The following is a 16,585-nucleotide window of genomic DNA, read 5'->3' as shown; positions in this document are numbered from 1 at the left end:
TAGAGATCACTCTTTTTTTTCCTTTTCTTACTCATGTATACTTTGGAGCTCACTTCTTCCTACAATACTCACTTCAGAAACACCTTCATCGTACCTCTGGGGCAAGAAGCCTAGATTTTTAAAAAGCCATCTTAAATGTGTTATCTTTTCAATATTTAAAATCCCAATAATTTAAGTACCTGTTGTTCTTTTCCCTTACACAATGGGCTGCGGACAGTTCTGAATTTCTAAGGGAGAAATCACGCTCTATGCTATGGTCTCTACCACCATGAATCACCACAGACATTACAATGTTCCCTAAGCAACATCAAGGTCAACCCCATCACAGTCACCTGTTATTTTATTTCAGAAATGGAGAAACCATTATTAAATTACTACAGAGACGTCACTGGAACAATGGGGAACCTTATTTAAGGTCAACAAGCTCTGAAGTATCTAACATAAATATTAAGGCTTCTGAAAACAAGCAAGGCAGGACCCAGGCTTCAGATGACAATAAAGACTCCTCACTCCTCTGGTTCCTCCTAGCTTGTAGAAGCTACGGCTTAAGGTAATGGACCATTTCTCAGAACCAAAACAATGTAGGTGCTGTTTCAAGGTAACAGGTAAAAATGCTGTCAGGAAACGGCAGTCGAGGGCTGTAGAACAAATTATGTGATTTGCAGATGGCGGAACCTCATTCTGCCAAGAGTCTTGGGAAATCACGACCAGGGGAGTTAGAACCCAGTTATTCTCTCAGAACGAACAGACACACATAGCAACCAGCCACTAGATGTCATTGTCCTTCAGGGAGTTGGTGGCATGTTGCTTATCCTAGTCAAAAGGAAGTCAACTGGTCTAGACGACTAATTCCTTAAATGGCATTAATTTAAAATAATCTGACCTTTGATTGGGGTGCTCCACAGTAGCTGACAAAAATAAAAATGAAAACCCACTGGAGACTGGCCGTCCGCCCCCAAAGGCAAGCGGCTGCCCAAAACACAACATTTTAATGACGGCACTAGAACATGTGCATGACTTTCAGACACAAGAGGGGGAAAGAAAGGTCCAGCCAAGCAGGAAAGCAGGAACTGCACAAAGTTAACAGGCAAGACCTGCAAGTCATGTCAGGGATCCTGAATCAGGAGACAGTGCTGGTTTCCTTTTAAAATTTATTTAAAACAGAAACAGCATGAAAGAGAGAATTTATTGTTTATTTTAGTAAGGAGTTCAAAGTTCTTGGTCACCTTTAGGATCGCCTTTTTCAACTCTGTGGCTTTTTCATGGTTCATTTGTGGGAAGGGGCGGGAAAAGGAACTGCTGATGAAACAACACACGTATCACAGGCTGAGAACAGTTGGCCAGAGGACGCCATCCTGCTGAGCCATTCCTGTACTGGTGTTGAGTGTTACGTTTTAAACTTTAAGGGAAGCAGCTGCCAACATTTTTTAAAAACTGAGAGATGACACATCAAAGCACGGATTTTAGCTTCTCTTGAAGAAGCAGAAGATGTGGCGGCAGTTCCTGGCCCACCTTCCCACGCAGCAATGGCAGGGGAGCGGAGCTGCCCCCCAGACCCGCACACAGGCACACGCCCCATAGCAACCCAGCCCACCAAGGCCTCTTGGTTCCAACTGGCTTCCTGCTTGGCCATGAGGAATCTGAATTTACAACTACAGCTGTAAAGCGCGTAGGAGAAGAAAGGGTTTGAGACGGACTAAGAATACCTCAGTGGACAGAATCAATTTCATCCGAGAAAAGGGGCCGCAGGACTGCTAAGGCCACACTCCTTCCACCAAGATGACCCCACAGGCGTACGTGCTAAATGGCTCTCCCAAGAGACGTGCAGAATTGAGCAACCTTTCCTACCCATTTAACTCGATTCCCATGCTCCCAGTACAGACTTCGGGGGCATCCTGGATCCTCACAGTGATTGGGGAAGGAGGGGATCGCTACTCATACTTCACGGACAAGAGCCAGGGATGCTGGATGCCCTGCAATGTTTGCACAGTCCTGTGCAAGGAAGAAGCATCGTTCCTCCCACACAATTTGGTATTCCGGTGGACAGTCACACGGCTTAAAAAGCTGCAACTTCTGAGCCAAACCCTTAACTCCACTTTACACATGAACACAAAGCATGGATCTGCATGGTTCAATTAGTAATATTATTAACACCTTTTCCAAAACTGAGGGTGTTATTTAATAAAGAGAAGCGTGTACCTTGCATTCTTAGTAACATTACCAAGAGCAGCTGACCATTTTGGAACACCACATTATGGAAAACATGCTTTCTGGGTCACCAGTACTATAAACCTACATCGGCCACAGTCTTCAGCTGCCTCATTCACGGGGTCTATAGAAACAGGTAAAAGCATTTATTTCCTTACGTCCTCTAGAGTGACTGTGCAATTACAAAATTTATTACTTTCCCTTTATTTTGCCTTTATAATTCAGTTTCAAAACTTTGACATCTTGGGAGATTATATTATTTACAGATTTTATTTCCTATTTATATTTATAGTTACATAATATTTGCTATTCAGAGGGAGCAATGGGTCTGCTGAGGTTGAGAATATCTGCCCTAAAACCATTAAAATAATGATGCAATCCCAGAAGCCTTCAAAGCAATCTCTTTGCTTCTGTTGTTTTCTTTTTCTCTCCTACCCTCTTACTCCCACAGATGCCTCACTCTGAGGCTTACCTGTCACCTCCTCTTCCTCCAGAAAGCCCTCCCTGACTACCATATCACCCATCCTTAAACTCAAAAGCGGATTTGACTGCCCCTTCTAGGTGCTCCCACAGCCTCAGTGGTTTGCCCTATAATAGAACTTGCTACAGTCGTGTCACTACCTCTTTACTCTTAATTAGCTATTAAGCTCCCAGAGGGTTACGATGCTGTCACAGTTTTATCACCATCACCTAGCACAGTGCTCACTCATTCATTCAAGAACTATTTCTTGAGCACCTACTATGTGCCAGACACTACTACAATGCACTGGGGATACAGTGGTGAACAAGACAGGCACTGCTCCTCATCTTGTGGTGTCGCCACTCTACTGAGTGACAGATGCTAATTAAGGGAACTTTTAAATATAACTGCAGACTTTGATCAGTGCAGAGAAAGATATAAACAGGGTGCTATGACGGAGGAAAGCAAGGAACACATGGCTTAGATAAGGAGATGGGGAGAGACCTCACTGAGATGACTTAAACTGAGAGATGAAGGAGGCAGAGGTCTTAGCTTAGGCAAAGTCAGGGGAAGACTGTTCTCAACAGGACAAATTGCAAGCGCTAAGCTCGTGAGACTGTTAGGAGTCTGTGGTGCTCAAAAAAATAAAACGAAAGGACACAGAGTAAGTCTAGCTGGTTCAGAAGCCTCAGAGGGAAAGCAGCGTCCAGCAGGCACAAAGTCTGCATTTCATTTTAAGGGCCATGAGTGCCTGTGTGTCTTCACACTGGAGGATCAGCTCATGGAGGTTAGGAACCTGGTCTTCTCATCATGCCTGGAGCCCCTCACCCCTGTCTAATATAGTATGTGCTGAATAAAGGAGTCCCTTCCATGGGCCCTACCTTACCCAGTGCAGCTGGCTGTGACTCTGTCATTTATTAGTCACAAAGAGAGCAAGCATGAGCCCCATGTGCTCACAGATACCCCACATCCTCGGCTGCCATCACTGAGTCTCAAGAAACAGCTTTTTTTTAAAATTAAGTTAGTAAATATTTGAGCGCCTACCATATGTTGTGGGCAAGAGGGAGACAGCAACGAGCAAACCTGACACAAACTTCTGCCTTTGAGTACTTTACATTCTAATGGGGGTAGAGAGCTGATAAATAAATTAGAATGATCACGATAAGTGATGTGGAGAAAAATAAAGCAGAACAGGGAGATGGGGAACGGTCTGCAATTTCAATACCACCCTGGATATATGTCATGTCTTTCTTCGCCACATCTCAAAGAAATTCCACACAGATTAGCCTCACAGAAGAATTATATCATCTCGACACTAGAAGAATTATAGCATCATTTGACAGATGGAAAAACAGGCTCAGAAAGGCTCAAAAATTTGCTTATGGTCACAGAGCGCATCAGCAGTAGAATGAGCATCTCTTTTATATGCCAAGTAATAGACAAGATAAATACAATGATAAAAGCTAAAATTTTCTGAGCACTTATCACATGCCAGGCATTGTTCATGTGCTTTTTATGTTTCATGTAATCCTCACAACAACCTCTTGATGTGTATATTATTACCATTCCCATTTTACAGATGAGGTAACAAGAGGCACAAAATGGCTAAGTAACTCACCCAAGATGTCCAGTTAGTGAGTGGTGAAGCTAGCATTCTAATCTAGGCAGTTGGCTTCCTGACCCTGTGCTCATAACCAGTACCGTACCTAAAGCCATCCCAGAAAGGGCATGGCTGAGAAAAAAGAAACTCTCAAGACATCTCAGGATGACTACGACCCACCTTTCCTTAGGGTCAGCTCCCTTTTAGCCCTTTATCAAAGACTGTATGAAAGCTGGTATCCAGAGCTAGAGGACCGCAAAACTCATCTTCCCGACCCATTCCACTCAGACACAACCCACACGGCCGCTCACGAGACCTCGCCATGGAGCTCCATCCCCATACGTACGTGTAGTTTGTTAAGTAGTACTGCGTCTGTCGTGCTGTTGGCTCCTGGCTTAGCAGCTTTCCAGAACTGCTTCTGGGCGGAGTAGCGATTCATGGGACATAGTTTAAAGAGGCAATCTAGAAGTGAAACAAACAAGTAAAAACTGTTACTGAGGACGTATATACACTCAACCTATGAAAAAAACTTTCCCCTTTTATTTCTATAACGCATTATAAATTACATGAAAGTGTAAATGGTAAGTTACAGGGCCCTTTTACAAACCTCTCCTCTGACCTTTAATTCTCACCACCATTATGTGAGGTTAGAAATGAGGAAAATGAAACTTCTAGAAAGTTAAGTCAAATGTCCATTGTCACACAGCCAGTTAGGGGCAGAGCTGGGACTCAGACTCCAAATTCAGAGCTCTCAATGCTGCCCCAGAGTTATCTCCTTTCCTTTATGATGGACAACTTTAAGGGCAGTAGTCTCACTGTATGCAATAGTACCTACAAACATTTCTGGATATAAATCCAACTCACTTCAATTTGACTACATTAAAAAAAACAACAACAACAGAAGCTTATTTGGAGACACCTCCTTGGGCAATGGTCTCTTGAGTGTTGTTTACCAGATGACTCTCTGGAGAGCAGGAAGAAAATAAATGAACTTGCAGAGACATCCTGTGTCTTCTCCCTCTCTCTCAGTGCATGGTGATGTGCTTCTGTTTAGGAATGCCTGGGGTCATGACTTTTTACATTGTTTTATGTAGTAGAACTAACTCACAAAATGGACTAGTGGCTTCAAAAGATGTCTGCAATGAAATCAAAACACCAAAGAGAGGAGTAATGCAAACCCCACAAACAAGAAAAAGGAAAAATGATGATGATCTAACGAGATGTGAAAAAAAAAGTCACCCAGATATTAAAAACTGTTTTAAAAAACACGTAAAATGTTGTCTCTAATGATGAACGTTGCCCTGAAAGCACCCATGTGCCTTAAGATATTCATGATAATATGCTAATCATGATTAAGAGGACACATTATTGTTTAATCTTAATCTTTTTCATCAACATATTTTCCTGCTTGCTTTTATAATGTATACAATCTATTAGTACAGTGACACATGTATATAACTTTTAAACACACACACACACACACACACACACACACACAGAGTTTAGGGGTATTTTTGTCAAATTTTTTTGATAGGGATATGCCATGGAAAGAGCTTACAAATAACCGCTCTAAAAAACTAACACTAGGGCTTCCCTGGTGGCGCAGTGGTTGAGAGTCCGCGTGCTGATGCAGCAGACACGGGTTCATGCCCCGGTCTGGGAAGATCTCACATGCCGCGGAGCGGCTGGGCCCGTGAGCCATGGCCGCTGAGCCTGCGCTTCCAGAGCCTGTGCTCCGCAACGGGAGAGGCCACAACAGTGAGAGGCCCGCGTACCGCAAAAAAAAAAAAAAAAAAAAACAAAAAACTAACACTAGAATTGATACTCACTCTCTGAAAATTTTACCTTTTGACATACAGGACTTTCAAATGGTATCTGTAGAGTAAAATTAATAAATTTGGAATGAACACCCAGATTTGGGAAAACTGCACCCTGAAAGTAGATCAGAGCAAGCTTTTATAAAAAACTTAATCTACTAACTGTACACTTATTCATATCTGTTCACTGAGACATTCCCTGAAAGGACACTGAACAGCTAAATACTGTTTTTGTCTTAGCCAAATAACTATCTCAAAGTAAAAAATATTCATTTACTGTCAAGGACACAGATACTAAGTCTTTCCTCTAATTCAGTTGGAATCAATGAACTTTTACGAAGTACAATGCATACAAATACTTGACACTGTTCAGAAAATAATTTTTAATCAATTAACTGCAGAAAAAAAAGGTACTTTCCCATTTCAATAACCTCCTTCTTCACTAAATATTTCTACCTAGTCACAAGCAGCTACCAGACAAATATAAGATCACTGATATCCATCTTTATCAAGAATGTAATCCATCTACTGAAAGTAATTGTTAGTGCGCATGAAAGACGCTATCCAGGTCTTTAGAGAACAAAGGACATGGCAGGAAACTGGTTTAAAAGATAAAAGTTTCATCTCTAATGAAACTCACAGGTCATTGTTATTTACTGTATCAGTGGCAACTTCATGACGTCACTGAAAGACACAGTTTTTCTACCGCTTTGATATATGTGAACTCTCCATCCACCCTGAGAACAATCACACACAACCATGAGACTACCAGCCAGTGTTAAATGTCCTATCTTTGACACAAGACAGAAGGTGCCACTTGCGCAGGACCAGGGTGACTTCCTTGATAATCACAAGACTTAACACCAAAAAACCATTCAAAACACTTAAGTCACTGGTATTAATATCTGGTACACAACTTTTTATGGATTAAATGAGGTTAATAATTTCAATTTTCATCAATAAGAAGACATTGAGAAAAACTATTATTTTTCCCTCCAGCACAATTCATATGATGATGGCTAACTGGTATGCATTACCATCCCACCCCATCCCACCCATAACTTGACTTAAGTTGATTTAAGGATCCGGCTGGATCTATAACGCCAAGGGATTAACATGCAATGGAAAATACCATTTTACAACTGTTGATGGTATTGTCAGTGGGTATAACCCACTTAACAAACCAATGGACTACAAACAGGCTCAAATTTCAGATAGCTTTCCATTGACCTAAGATGAGAGTGTGAATTGAAGCACTGTCAATCCAACCAAAGCCCTGCTGTAACTTCCACAACAACTATTTTTCTTGGGCAAAACAGCATTGTACTGGATTAAGCGTTTTTACAACCAACTGTCTATGTAAATATGAGATGCTAACATACTAGTAACAGAACCAAATTAGCCTTGCTGATTTTGTCCTGTCTTCCCAGTTGCTTAGCAACTGATTCAAAGTGAAAATTAGATTAAGCAATTCAAATATGATGTTAAAGTAACCTTCTGAAATTTTGCACTTCAGCGGCTCTATGTTGCCCTTTGTTATTTGGATGGCACAGCAGGACAAAGTTAAAGTTCTGCTGGATCCCAATACTGTGCTAAGTATAGAAATGCACAAATATAGGGAATCTGGTGGAAGAATTGTACCTATTTGGGGGAAGTATGTATGTGTGTATATATATGTGCATGTACACACACACACACACACACACACTGTGCTTTGATTTTGCCCCAAAGAAATGCCACAAAGATCTCTTATGTGACAAGTGATTTTTCAAGGCTTTTAAAAAATAAACTAAATTAAGCTTTCAAAAAATTACTTTGGAATATTCCTAAGCTTCAGCAGATGCCACACTGGGCTAGCAAAGGAGAAGTGAGTGGAATGGAGAGGCTGGGTTAAGTGTTAAAGGGCACGCGGGCTGAAAACAGGCATAGCTGATCTTCCATGGTTTAAAGAGCATTCCAGGGACTTCCCTGGTGGCACAGTGGTTAAGAATCCGCCTGCCAATGCAGGGGACATGGGTTCGAGTCCTGGTCCGGGAAGATCCCACATGCCGCGGAGCAACTAAGCCCGTGCGCCATAACTACTGAGCCTGCGAGCCACAACTACTGAGGCTGTGAGCCACAACTACTGAAGCCCGCGAGCCTAGAGCCCAGACACCGCAACAAAGAGTAGCCCCCGCTCGCTGCAACCAGAGAAAGCCCACATGCAGCAACGAAGACCCAATGCAGCCGAAAATAAAATAAATAAATAAATTTATAAAAGTAAATAAATAAATAAAGAGCATTCCAGAACTTGGTTGAAGGGAGAACACTCAACTGCTTAGCAGCTGCATTAACCATGACCTTAGGACTTGCGGTGCTTGGTTAGGAAAAGACAGGAGGGGATTATCTGGTGGCACAGTGCTTAAGAATCTGCCTGCCAATGCAGGGGACATGGGTTCGTGCCCTGGTCCGAGAAGATCCCACATGCCATGGAGCAACTGAGCCCGTGCACCACAACTACTGAGCGTGCACTCTAGAGCCCGCGAGCCACAACTACTGAGCCCACGTGCCACAACTACCTAAGCCCACATGCCTAGAGCCCATGCTCTGCAACAATAGAAGCCACTGCAATGAGAAGCCCACACACCGGAACGAAGAGTGGCCCCCGCTCACCACACCTAGAGAAAGCCCACGTGCAGCAACGAAGACCCAACACAGCCAAAGATAAATTAATTTTTTTTAAAAAAGAAAAAACAGGAGGAAGAGGAGCCACAGGTGTGCTTGGAGCCACCTTGATGGGGTTCCCAGCAGGGTGAGAAAGCAAGAAGCCGACGGAGCCACACATCAGGGACTCAGTGAGAGAATAAAGTCTGCCAGAAGAACAGCCGAAACCCCCCATCTCCTTGCTGTCCTCCACATCCTTAGAACTTTGAATCCTAGAAAGTAAAGTGCCTGATGGCAGGGACTCGTGTCTGTTCTGTACACTCCGGTAACCCAGGGGCTAGGAGTAATGTAGCGGCACAAAGATGGTTGTTGTATTAAGGATTTAAACATGCTGAAATCCCTAGGTCTTCAGAAGCAACATCAGGTTTGTCCTAAGTCACTTCCAGCTTTGAGCCCCCAGCAGTCTATTCATGAATCCAATGACTACTTATTAAAGCGCCTACTATGTGCTGGGCACAGTACAGGGGGCTGAGACTGTAACAGTGAACCCAATGCACAAGTTTCTTAGTATAACCCTAGTGACAACGAAAAACTAGTCAAATACACAACTTGAAGTATACAGCAAGTTAAAGGACTATGAAGACGAGAATTATCCATCAGCCCAATACGACTGGTGTGGAGGAGTACCACTTTATACGGGGTCATCAACGAAAGGCATGTCCACGGCTTCTGAACAGAGAGCTGCAGGGTGAGAAGGAGCCCGGCTTTGATAACAACGTAGAGGCAACGCCTTCCAGGCAGAGGGAACAGCAAGTGCGAAGGCTTCGAGTTGGAAGGAAATCTTCAGGAGGTTAAAAATGAGCACAGAAGGGCTGGAGGGAAGCGGACGAAGGGAGGGTTGCAGGAGACGTGTCTGGAGAAGCAAGCAGGGGGCCACATCACGCAGGGTTGTGTGGGTCACGGGGAGGCACTGCTTGTCCTTGTGGGAAGCTACCAAAGGGCTTTAAACAAAGAAGAACCTGGTTTTTGTTTCTACAGGAGCTTTCTTCTGGCGATGGTGCCTCCTAAGAAAGGGAAGGCCGGGAGGGGGTAGATTTAGAGGAGAATAGGAGAAATCAAGAATCTTATTTTGGCTTTGCTTGGTTTGAGATGCCTGTGAAACAACCCAGCTGAAATGTTCAGTGGGCCATTGGTCAACTAGCAGGTTGAAAATACAGGACAGTCAGTAATTTAAGGGGTTAGGGGCAGAAGAAGAGGAAGGATGGGGGTACTGGAGAAGAGAGCTGAGGAAATCAGTATGACAAATGCAATGTAGCGACTCATCTTGGCTAGGGAGATCTAACCAAACCTAGAGAATATGTTAATTGAGCCTTACAAAAGCTTGAACTTGATTCATAGTTTTCAGAGGGCAGAATAAAGACCTTTCCTCTCCTTTTCCCCTCCCCCAACAAAAAACTCCAACACAATGAAAATTAAGAACAAAAAAAATGCAACTTCATCTTCTGAGAAACTCAAGTCCTTCTTTTGGAATAAATGAAGATGGGAAGGGGATGGAGAGGTAGAACCTGAGAGATGGAGGGAGGTATCTACAGTGAGGGTACCAGTGAGAAGCAAACTTATTTGCCCTACGGAACCCTGGAAAGGCTCAGGAGCCCATGATGACACTGCACAGGGCATCACTGCCCAACCTGGAGCAGGGACAAAGGGCCCATGGGCCGAGACCCAGGAGTGATGGGTCGTCCCCTCCGCCTGCCACATGGAAGCGTGATGAAGCCTGCAGAGGGAGAGAACACTAGTAAATGCTACAAAAGAGCTAATAGGCAAATCAGGACAAATGAGATGATTAAGAACTCCAGGGAAAAGCTGTGTACTATTGATAAAATGTAGTATGTGTTTAGCTCAATGGTGAACAATATTTACACAGTCATAAAAATCTAAGACTAACTATTAATTTAGCCAAAAAAAAAGTAATACAACTTTAATGGGAGGATGGAGGGGGAGCAGGAAAGTGTCGGAAGCCACCGTCATGTACAATAACAGGAAGTGAACAGGTGATATTTAAGATAAATTCATCTACAGATATGAAGAGACACACATCATCTAGAAATACAGTGGTAAATACCAGAATAAAATGTTAAAATGCTTTCAATTGTTGCCTCAAAAAAGTGGGAAAGCGTGAGGTGTCAGACATAAGACCGTTATTTTTATTCTGCATTTTATCAATATTTGACTCTTTTAAGTTCAATGCACATAACATAAAATTAACCATTTTCAAATGAACAATTCTGTGGCATTTAGTACATTCCCAATGTTGTACAACCACCACCTCTATTTAGTTCCAAAACATTTTCTTCACTCCCACGAGTAAACCCTGTATCTATGAAGCAGTTCCCCCTCCAACCCATGTATCAATGAAAATCTGTAACTTTTAAACATGACCTTTTTATACTAAATCACTGTTCAACATCATAGTGAGATATCACTTTACACTACAGGGTGACAAAAGCCAACAAGCTGGATAATAACAAGGATCAGAGGGGATGTGGAAACCTTTCTGCACTATCGTTCAGTGTGGCTACAAAGGAATGTGCACATAACCTCTAACATACAATTCAGCAGTTCTCTGCTGGGCAAACATTCCAAAGAAATCTCTCCCAGGTCGCCAGATCTCGCACTTCCACACGTAGAAGGATGCTCTAGGAAAAAGGGCCATGAGAAGGCACATCTGCTCTTGAGCGCACTGGCCTGGAAGCAACATTAAACTTGTGCTCACAGACCATCAGTGATAACCAATCACATGATCCCCCCACCCCCATGATGCCAGGAGCTAAGAAATGCCCTTCAGTCGAGTGCCCAGGAAGAAGAAATGAGTTTGCTGTGGACCCAAGCAACCCGTGCTGCAGTCTGTCCTCCAGGTTGCCAAGCGCCCATTTCACTGTCTCTTACCCCATCCACTGGCTGATGTGGCGGTAGTTAACTAGGCAAACACAGTCCCTCATGGCACAGAATTTGAGCTCTTCTAACCTACCTCACTGATCAAAGAGATGAACAGTCAACAAGCTATCATCTTTTTAAAATTCTTCATTCAGTGAGTATATATAAATGCAATTTTATATAGGGAGAAATCAAGAGTAGATTTACATGAGCTCAAATATGAAAAATTTAAGTGTTGATCGTACATATCTTGCTTCTTTTGAAAAAGAGGCAACAGAGTAAAAATTTCAGAAGGAGCAGACAATATGATCAACAAAGAGAAAGGGGAATGTTAATTCCCCACCAAGGGAGTTAAGATTTCAAAGAAGCAATGAAAGGGGAAAACAAAATTGTTGGATTTTAAGGACTTTCCCAACTCATACTTACTGGACAAACAGCTTCACGAGGGTAGAGCTTATCTGCCTTCTGTATCATCCTGTCCCTGGTGCTTTCAGTAAATATGGGATCAGTGAATGAGTACTCAGTCCATGAGTGGGTACTCAAGGTGGAAGAATGCTCTTCAACGGCAGTTCACAAAAGGAAAACCTACTCCTATTTCCAACAAAAGCCTTCCATAAACAAGTAATTAAGTCCAGTTCAGTAAGAGGAAACCAGTACATCACACTGTTGTGTCTGTTGCATGCGAATCACATTTCCCCAAGCCAGAACAGAAGAAGCCCTTTGAAGTCCAGTGACATTTTCCAATAGGGACTGCCAAATCAACCTCCCATTACCTATCTACAGAAAACACAGACATTGTTCCTGAGAGACAAAGCACAACAAGGTAATTTTTTCCCATTAAGGTGACCAGATGCTTTTTCTGAGTAGAAAACTCAGACTGAGGACTCCCAAGGTTGCTCTCCTGTACCTTTATCATCTTACCTGGTTGCAGGACCATCATTCACAAACACATTAAAAACGAGAAATGTAGGGAGAAACTTCCCTTTTTGACCTACTTTAGCTTGGCCAATTAAATTTTTATTTACCTTTTTGAATATAGATCAGAGAAGTAAAAACTTAGTTGGGAAGGCAAGGACTCCTCCCATTGTGGAAGACAAACGGGCCCAGGAGTTCCTTCTAGAGGCAGCCCCAACACAGGTATCTGCCTTCGCTTGGACAGCTGGAGCCTCTGCCCTGGACTCTGCACCGGGACAGATGGATACAAAGTCCCAGGGCCAGTTCAAGACTGCTCCTGGGAGCGGTGCCGGATGTGTCCACGGGAAATGTCCAGAGCCTGCCTCCCCCAGCACTGAGTCTGGTTCCCTGCTGAGTCTGCGAGTGACTGATAGTCTTTCAACAGTTTCCTCCTGGCTTAGGTGAGTCAGTTTCTGCTGTCTGCAACCCAAAGTCCGAGCTGACCCGCAGAGTAACAAAAATGCCAAAAACAATAAGAGACAAGGAATCTGGAAACCCGGGTTCCAGCCCTGGCTCCACCACTCACTAGCCAGGAAGCCACAGCCAGGTTACTAAAGCTCTCTGTGTCCACACATCTTCCCTGGAAAACAGATGATCCCCAAGGCACCCCAGAGCCCTAAGACCTGATGATGTTTGTGGAAGCTTATAGACCACGTCAGAGAAGTCACAGAAAACCCAAATGTGGAAGCACTGAGGTGTACACTGATCTGCCATCTGGAAGAATTGTTTTAAACCTCAGCTCTATTCTGTGTTGTATGATCTTGGGGAAAATTATCTCACCTCTGTAGGTTTTCATTTCTTGCCTATAAAAAGGCAATAACCGCAATGGGTAACTCACAAATTAACCTAGAAGATTAACCACTTCACTTGAAGCACTGAGTACAGATTCTGGCACAGAGTAAACCAATATTAGCCACTAAGACAAAATGGATAAACGAATTGCATCTCATGCTCCACTTTAATGCTGGACAGCTACAGACGACTGTTACACATAACGACATGGATGCATTCCACAAACATTTTTTTTTAATTTATTTTATTTATTTATTTTTGGCTGTGTTGCATCTTCATTGTTGCGCGCGGGCTTTCTCTAGTTGTGGCAAGTGGGGGCTACTCTTCATTGTGGTGCACGGGCTTCTCATTGCAGTGGTTTCTCTTGCGGAGCACGGGCTCTAGGCACGTGGGCTTCAGTAGTTGTGGCTCGCGGGCTCAGTAGTTGTGGTTCGCGGGCTCTAGAGCGCAGGCTCAGTAGCTGTGGCACATGGGCTTAGTTGCTCCGTGGCATGCGGTATCCTCCCGGACCAGGGCTCGAACCCGTGTCCCCTGCATTGGCAGGCGGATTCTTAACCACTGTGCCACCAGGGAAGTCCCCACAAACACTATTTTGAGTGAAAGAAACCAAGGCAAAAACAGTCCATTTATACCGAATGAATCCATTCACGTGATGTTCAAGAACAGGCAAAACTTTGCTAGAGCCACAGTCAAAATAGCAGTTACCTTTGGGGGCGGTATTTCCTGAGAAGGGGCACTTTCTGGGGTGCTGGAAATGTTCTCCTAGCTCAATCTGGGTGGGAGTCATGTGGGTATAAGTGTATTTAAAACATCAAGCAGTGCTCAAATTTAAGGTTTGTGCATCTTTGTGTGTGTGTGTGTGTGTGTGTGTGTGTGTGTGTGTGTGTGTGTAATACCTTAAGGAAAGAAAAAACTGAGATAGTACTTGTTCTCAAAAAAAGGAGGATGATCTTGCTGATAACAGAAAAACAAATTTCCCCTTCATGTAAAAGGTTAACAATAGTGTCCGACTTCTGTGGCTGCGAAAACACACCTTGTTTTGTCAGGGTTTGGGTTGGGCGCTTACTGGTTCATAATGGAGAGGAGGAGGGGCAGAAGGGAGATGACATCACTGTCTCCCCAAAGGGCAGCCGTTATTTGTTCACCACAGGACACTCTGGGCAATAAGCATTCCCTGGCACGAAGCCCTATGCCCGGAGGTATTCTGACCGAGTCCCTTTTCCCCACTGATTCCCTGTTCTATCCAAACACCTTGAAACCATTAACAGGCAGCGGTTTTAAATCTGTAATGAAATGCCATGTTGTCTGACATTTGCTTCAAAATAACTGGGGAGGGCTTCCCTGGTGGTGCAGTGGTTGAGAGTCCGCCTGCCGATGCAGGGGACACGGGTTCTTGCCCCGGTCCGGGAAGATCCCACATGCCGCGGAGCGGCTGGGCCCTTGAGCCATGGCCGCTGAGCCTGCACGTCCGGAGCCTGTGCTCTGCGACGGGAGAGGCCACAACAGTGAGAGACCCGCGTACCACAAAAAAAAATAATAATTAAAAAAAAATAACTGGGGAGAGAGAGATGGGAGGATATAGATGACTTGAGATTGGCCATGAGTTGCTAACAGTCAAGGTGCGTATTGGGTACATGGAGGTTCGTTATACTATTATTCTTTCAATTTGTATACGTGCTTAAATTTTTGTATAATAAAAGATATTTCAATAGCTTCAAAATCATCTATTAATTTATTTTCAAATGCGAAATTTTTATAAAAATCAATCAAATGTTCACCAAGTTCAAAAAAAGACTATTTTTAAAAGAGGAAGAAAGGAAAAAAGGAAGAAAGGGAGAGAGGGAAGGAGGGGGGAAAAGGAAGAAAGGAAGGAAGGGAGGGAGAAAAGCATGTTATTTATATCATCTGGTCCAATTTGCCAATCTACCTGAAAACGAATATACTCTACAAAGGAGTAAATAGCTGGATAGACCTGTCAAATAAATCCAACAGTCACAAAAAATTGAGCTAGGATGCCCAGCTCTGTGTTAGATATACGAAGAGTAAACAAAATCGTGGACTTCAGGTTAAAAATCTTGCTGTGTAGATCTCTACATGCTCAGTATCTCTCAACGCAAATCAAATCTCACAGTGCATGGCCCTGGCTATTTCAAACACTACAGCTCATGTGAACCTCTGAGGATATGTCACATCTTCTACAAAAGGGCATTCAGAAGGTCTGCAACACGTGGTCTGAAAATACTTACATGAGCTATTGGGTTGGTTATCCCAAGATCCTCCTGGAAAAATACTTTCGCCATCAGAAACGCCCATTACACGAAGGAAACGTACACAGTTTCTCCTGCATTTGATTTCTCCTTCATTCAACAAACATTTCTTAAGCACATGTGTGCTGGAGACACAGTGTCAGTAGAACCTGGGCCCTGAGAGTCCTTGGGGAGACAGACAGAAGCCAACAGGTAACTCCAAGGTGTTTGGAGCAGAACATCTAAGCCAGCCCAGGGAGACATGGGAGAGACGGTGTCAGAGGCCTTCTCAGCTGAGCTTAACAGCATCTACTGCGCAAGCCAGTGGGTGGGGCAGGAAGAGGGATGGACGACATGGAAAGAATGAGAAGTTGGAGAAACCTGTTCCATTATATGCTGCACATCCTGCTTTTCTGTGACGTGGACCAGACCTCCTGATATGGCCCATGGTCTAGAAGAGAAAGGCTAATACTGCCAGCCTGCTGGCCCTCCTCTCACCCCTACCTAGGCAGGGCGGGGGCAGGGGCAGGGAGGAGGGCATCACCCTTTGACCCCATGAGTGCACTTCCCTCCCACATTCTCCACGTGGTATTCAAGGCAACCTTGGCCAAGTGAGCAAAGCTGTCACTGCTGGTTTGTATTCACATCTCCATGGAGAGGCAAGAAGGCAAGCGGACAACGACGACCAAAGGAAGATGCAGCCCCATCTGTCCTGCTCTGTTCGTTTGTTTCCTGGTCTCCACTGAAGACCTAGTGACCCAACTCTGGGTCCTTCGGTGCTTCCAACCCAGGATTCCCCAACCAGCCCCTTTCATACATGATGTGGGCCACTCCCTATACATAGTTGTGATTTTTTTTTTTGCATACTAAGCACACCCTCAGTGAACAGATTACTTCCAAAGGGACCCTTTCACCAACCCTAACTCAGCGA

The 16,585-nt window shown here is 43.9% G+C and overlaps 1 protein-coding gene across 2 annotated transcripts in view; it reads right to left on the bottom strand.

Moving 5' to 3' along the window:
* The window catches only part of ITPR1 (inositol 1,4,5-trisphosphate receptor type 1), a 321,065-nt gene that overhangs the window by 198,931 nt on the left and 105,549 nt on the right, over positions 1-16,585 (bottom strand). For both annotated transcript variants that reach the window (XM_079933479.1, XM_079933480.1), the window contains exon 5: positions 4,615-4,730. In XM_079933479.1, the coding sequence (XP_079789605.1) occupies positions 4,615-4,730 (116 nt within the window). The remainder of the gene's footprint in view (positions 1-4,614; positions 4,731-16,585) is intronic.

Source organism: Stenella coeruleoalba, assembly GCF_951394435.1.
Source record: "Stenella coeruleoalba genome assembly, chromosome: 10".
Lineage (NCBI taxonomy): Eukaryota > Metazoa > Chordata > Mammalia > Artiodactyla > Delphinidae > Stenella > Stenella coeruleoalba.
The sequence above is the reverse complement of the archived record's forward strand: the minus strand, read 5'-3'. Positions and strand labels throughout refer to the sequence as shown.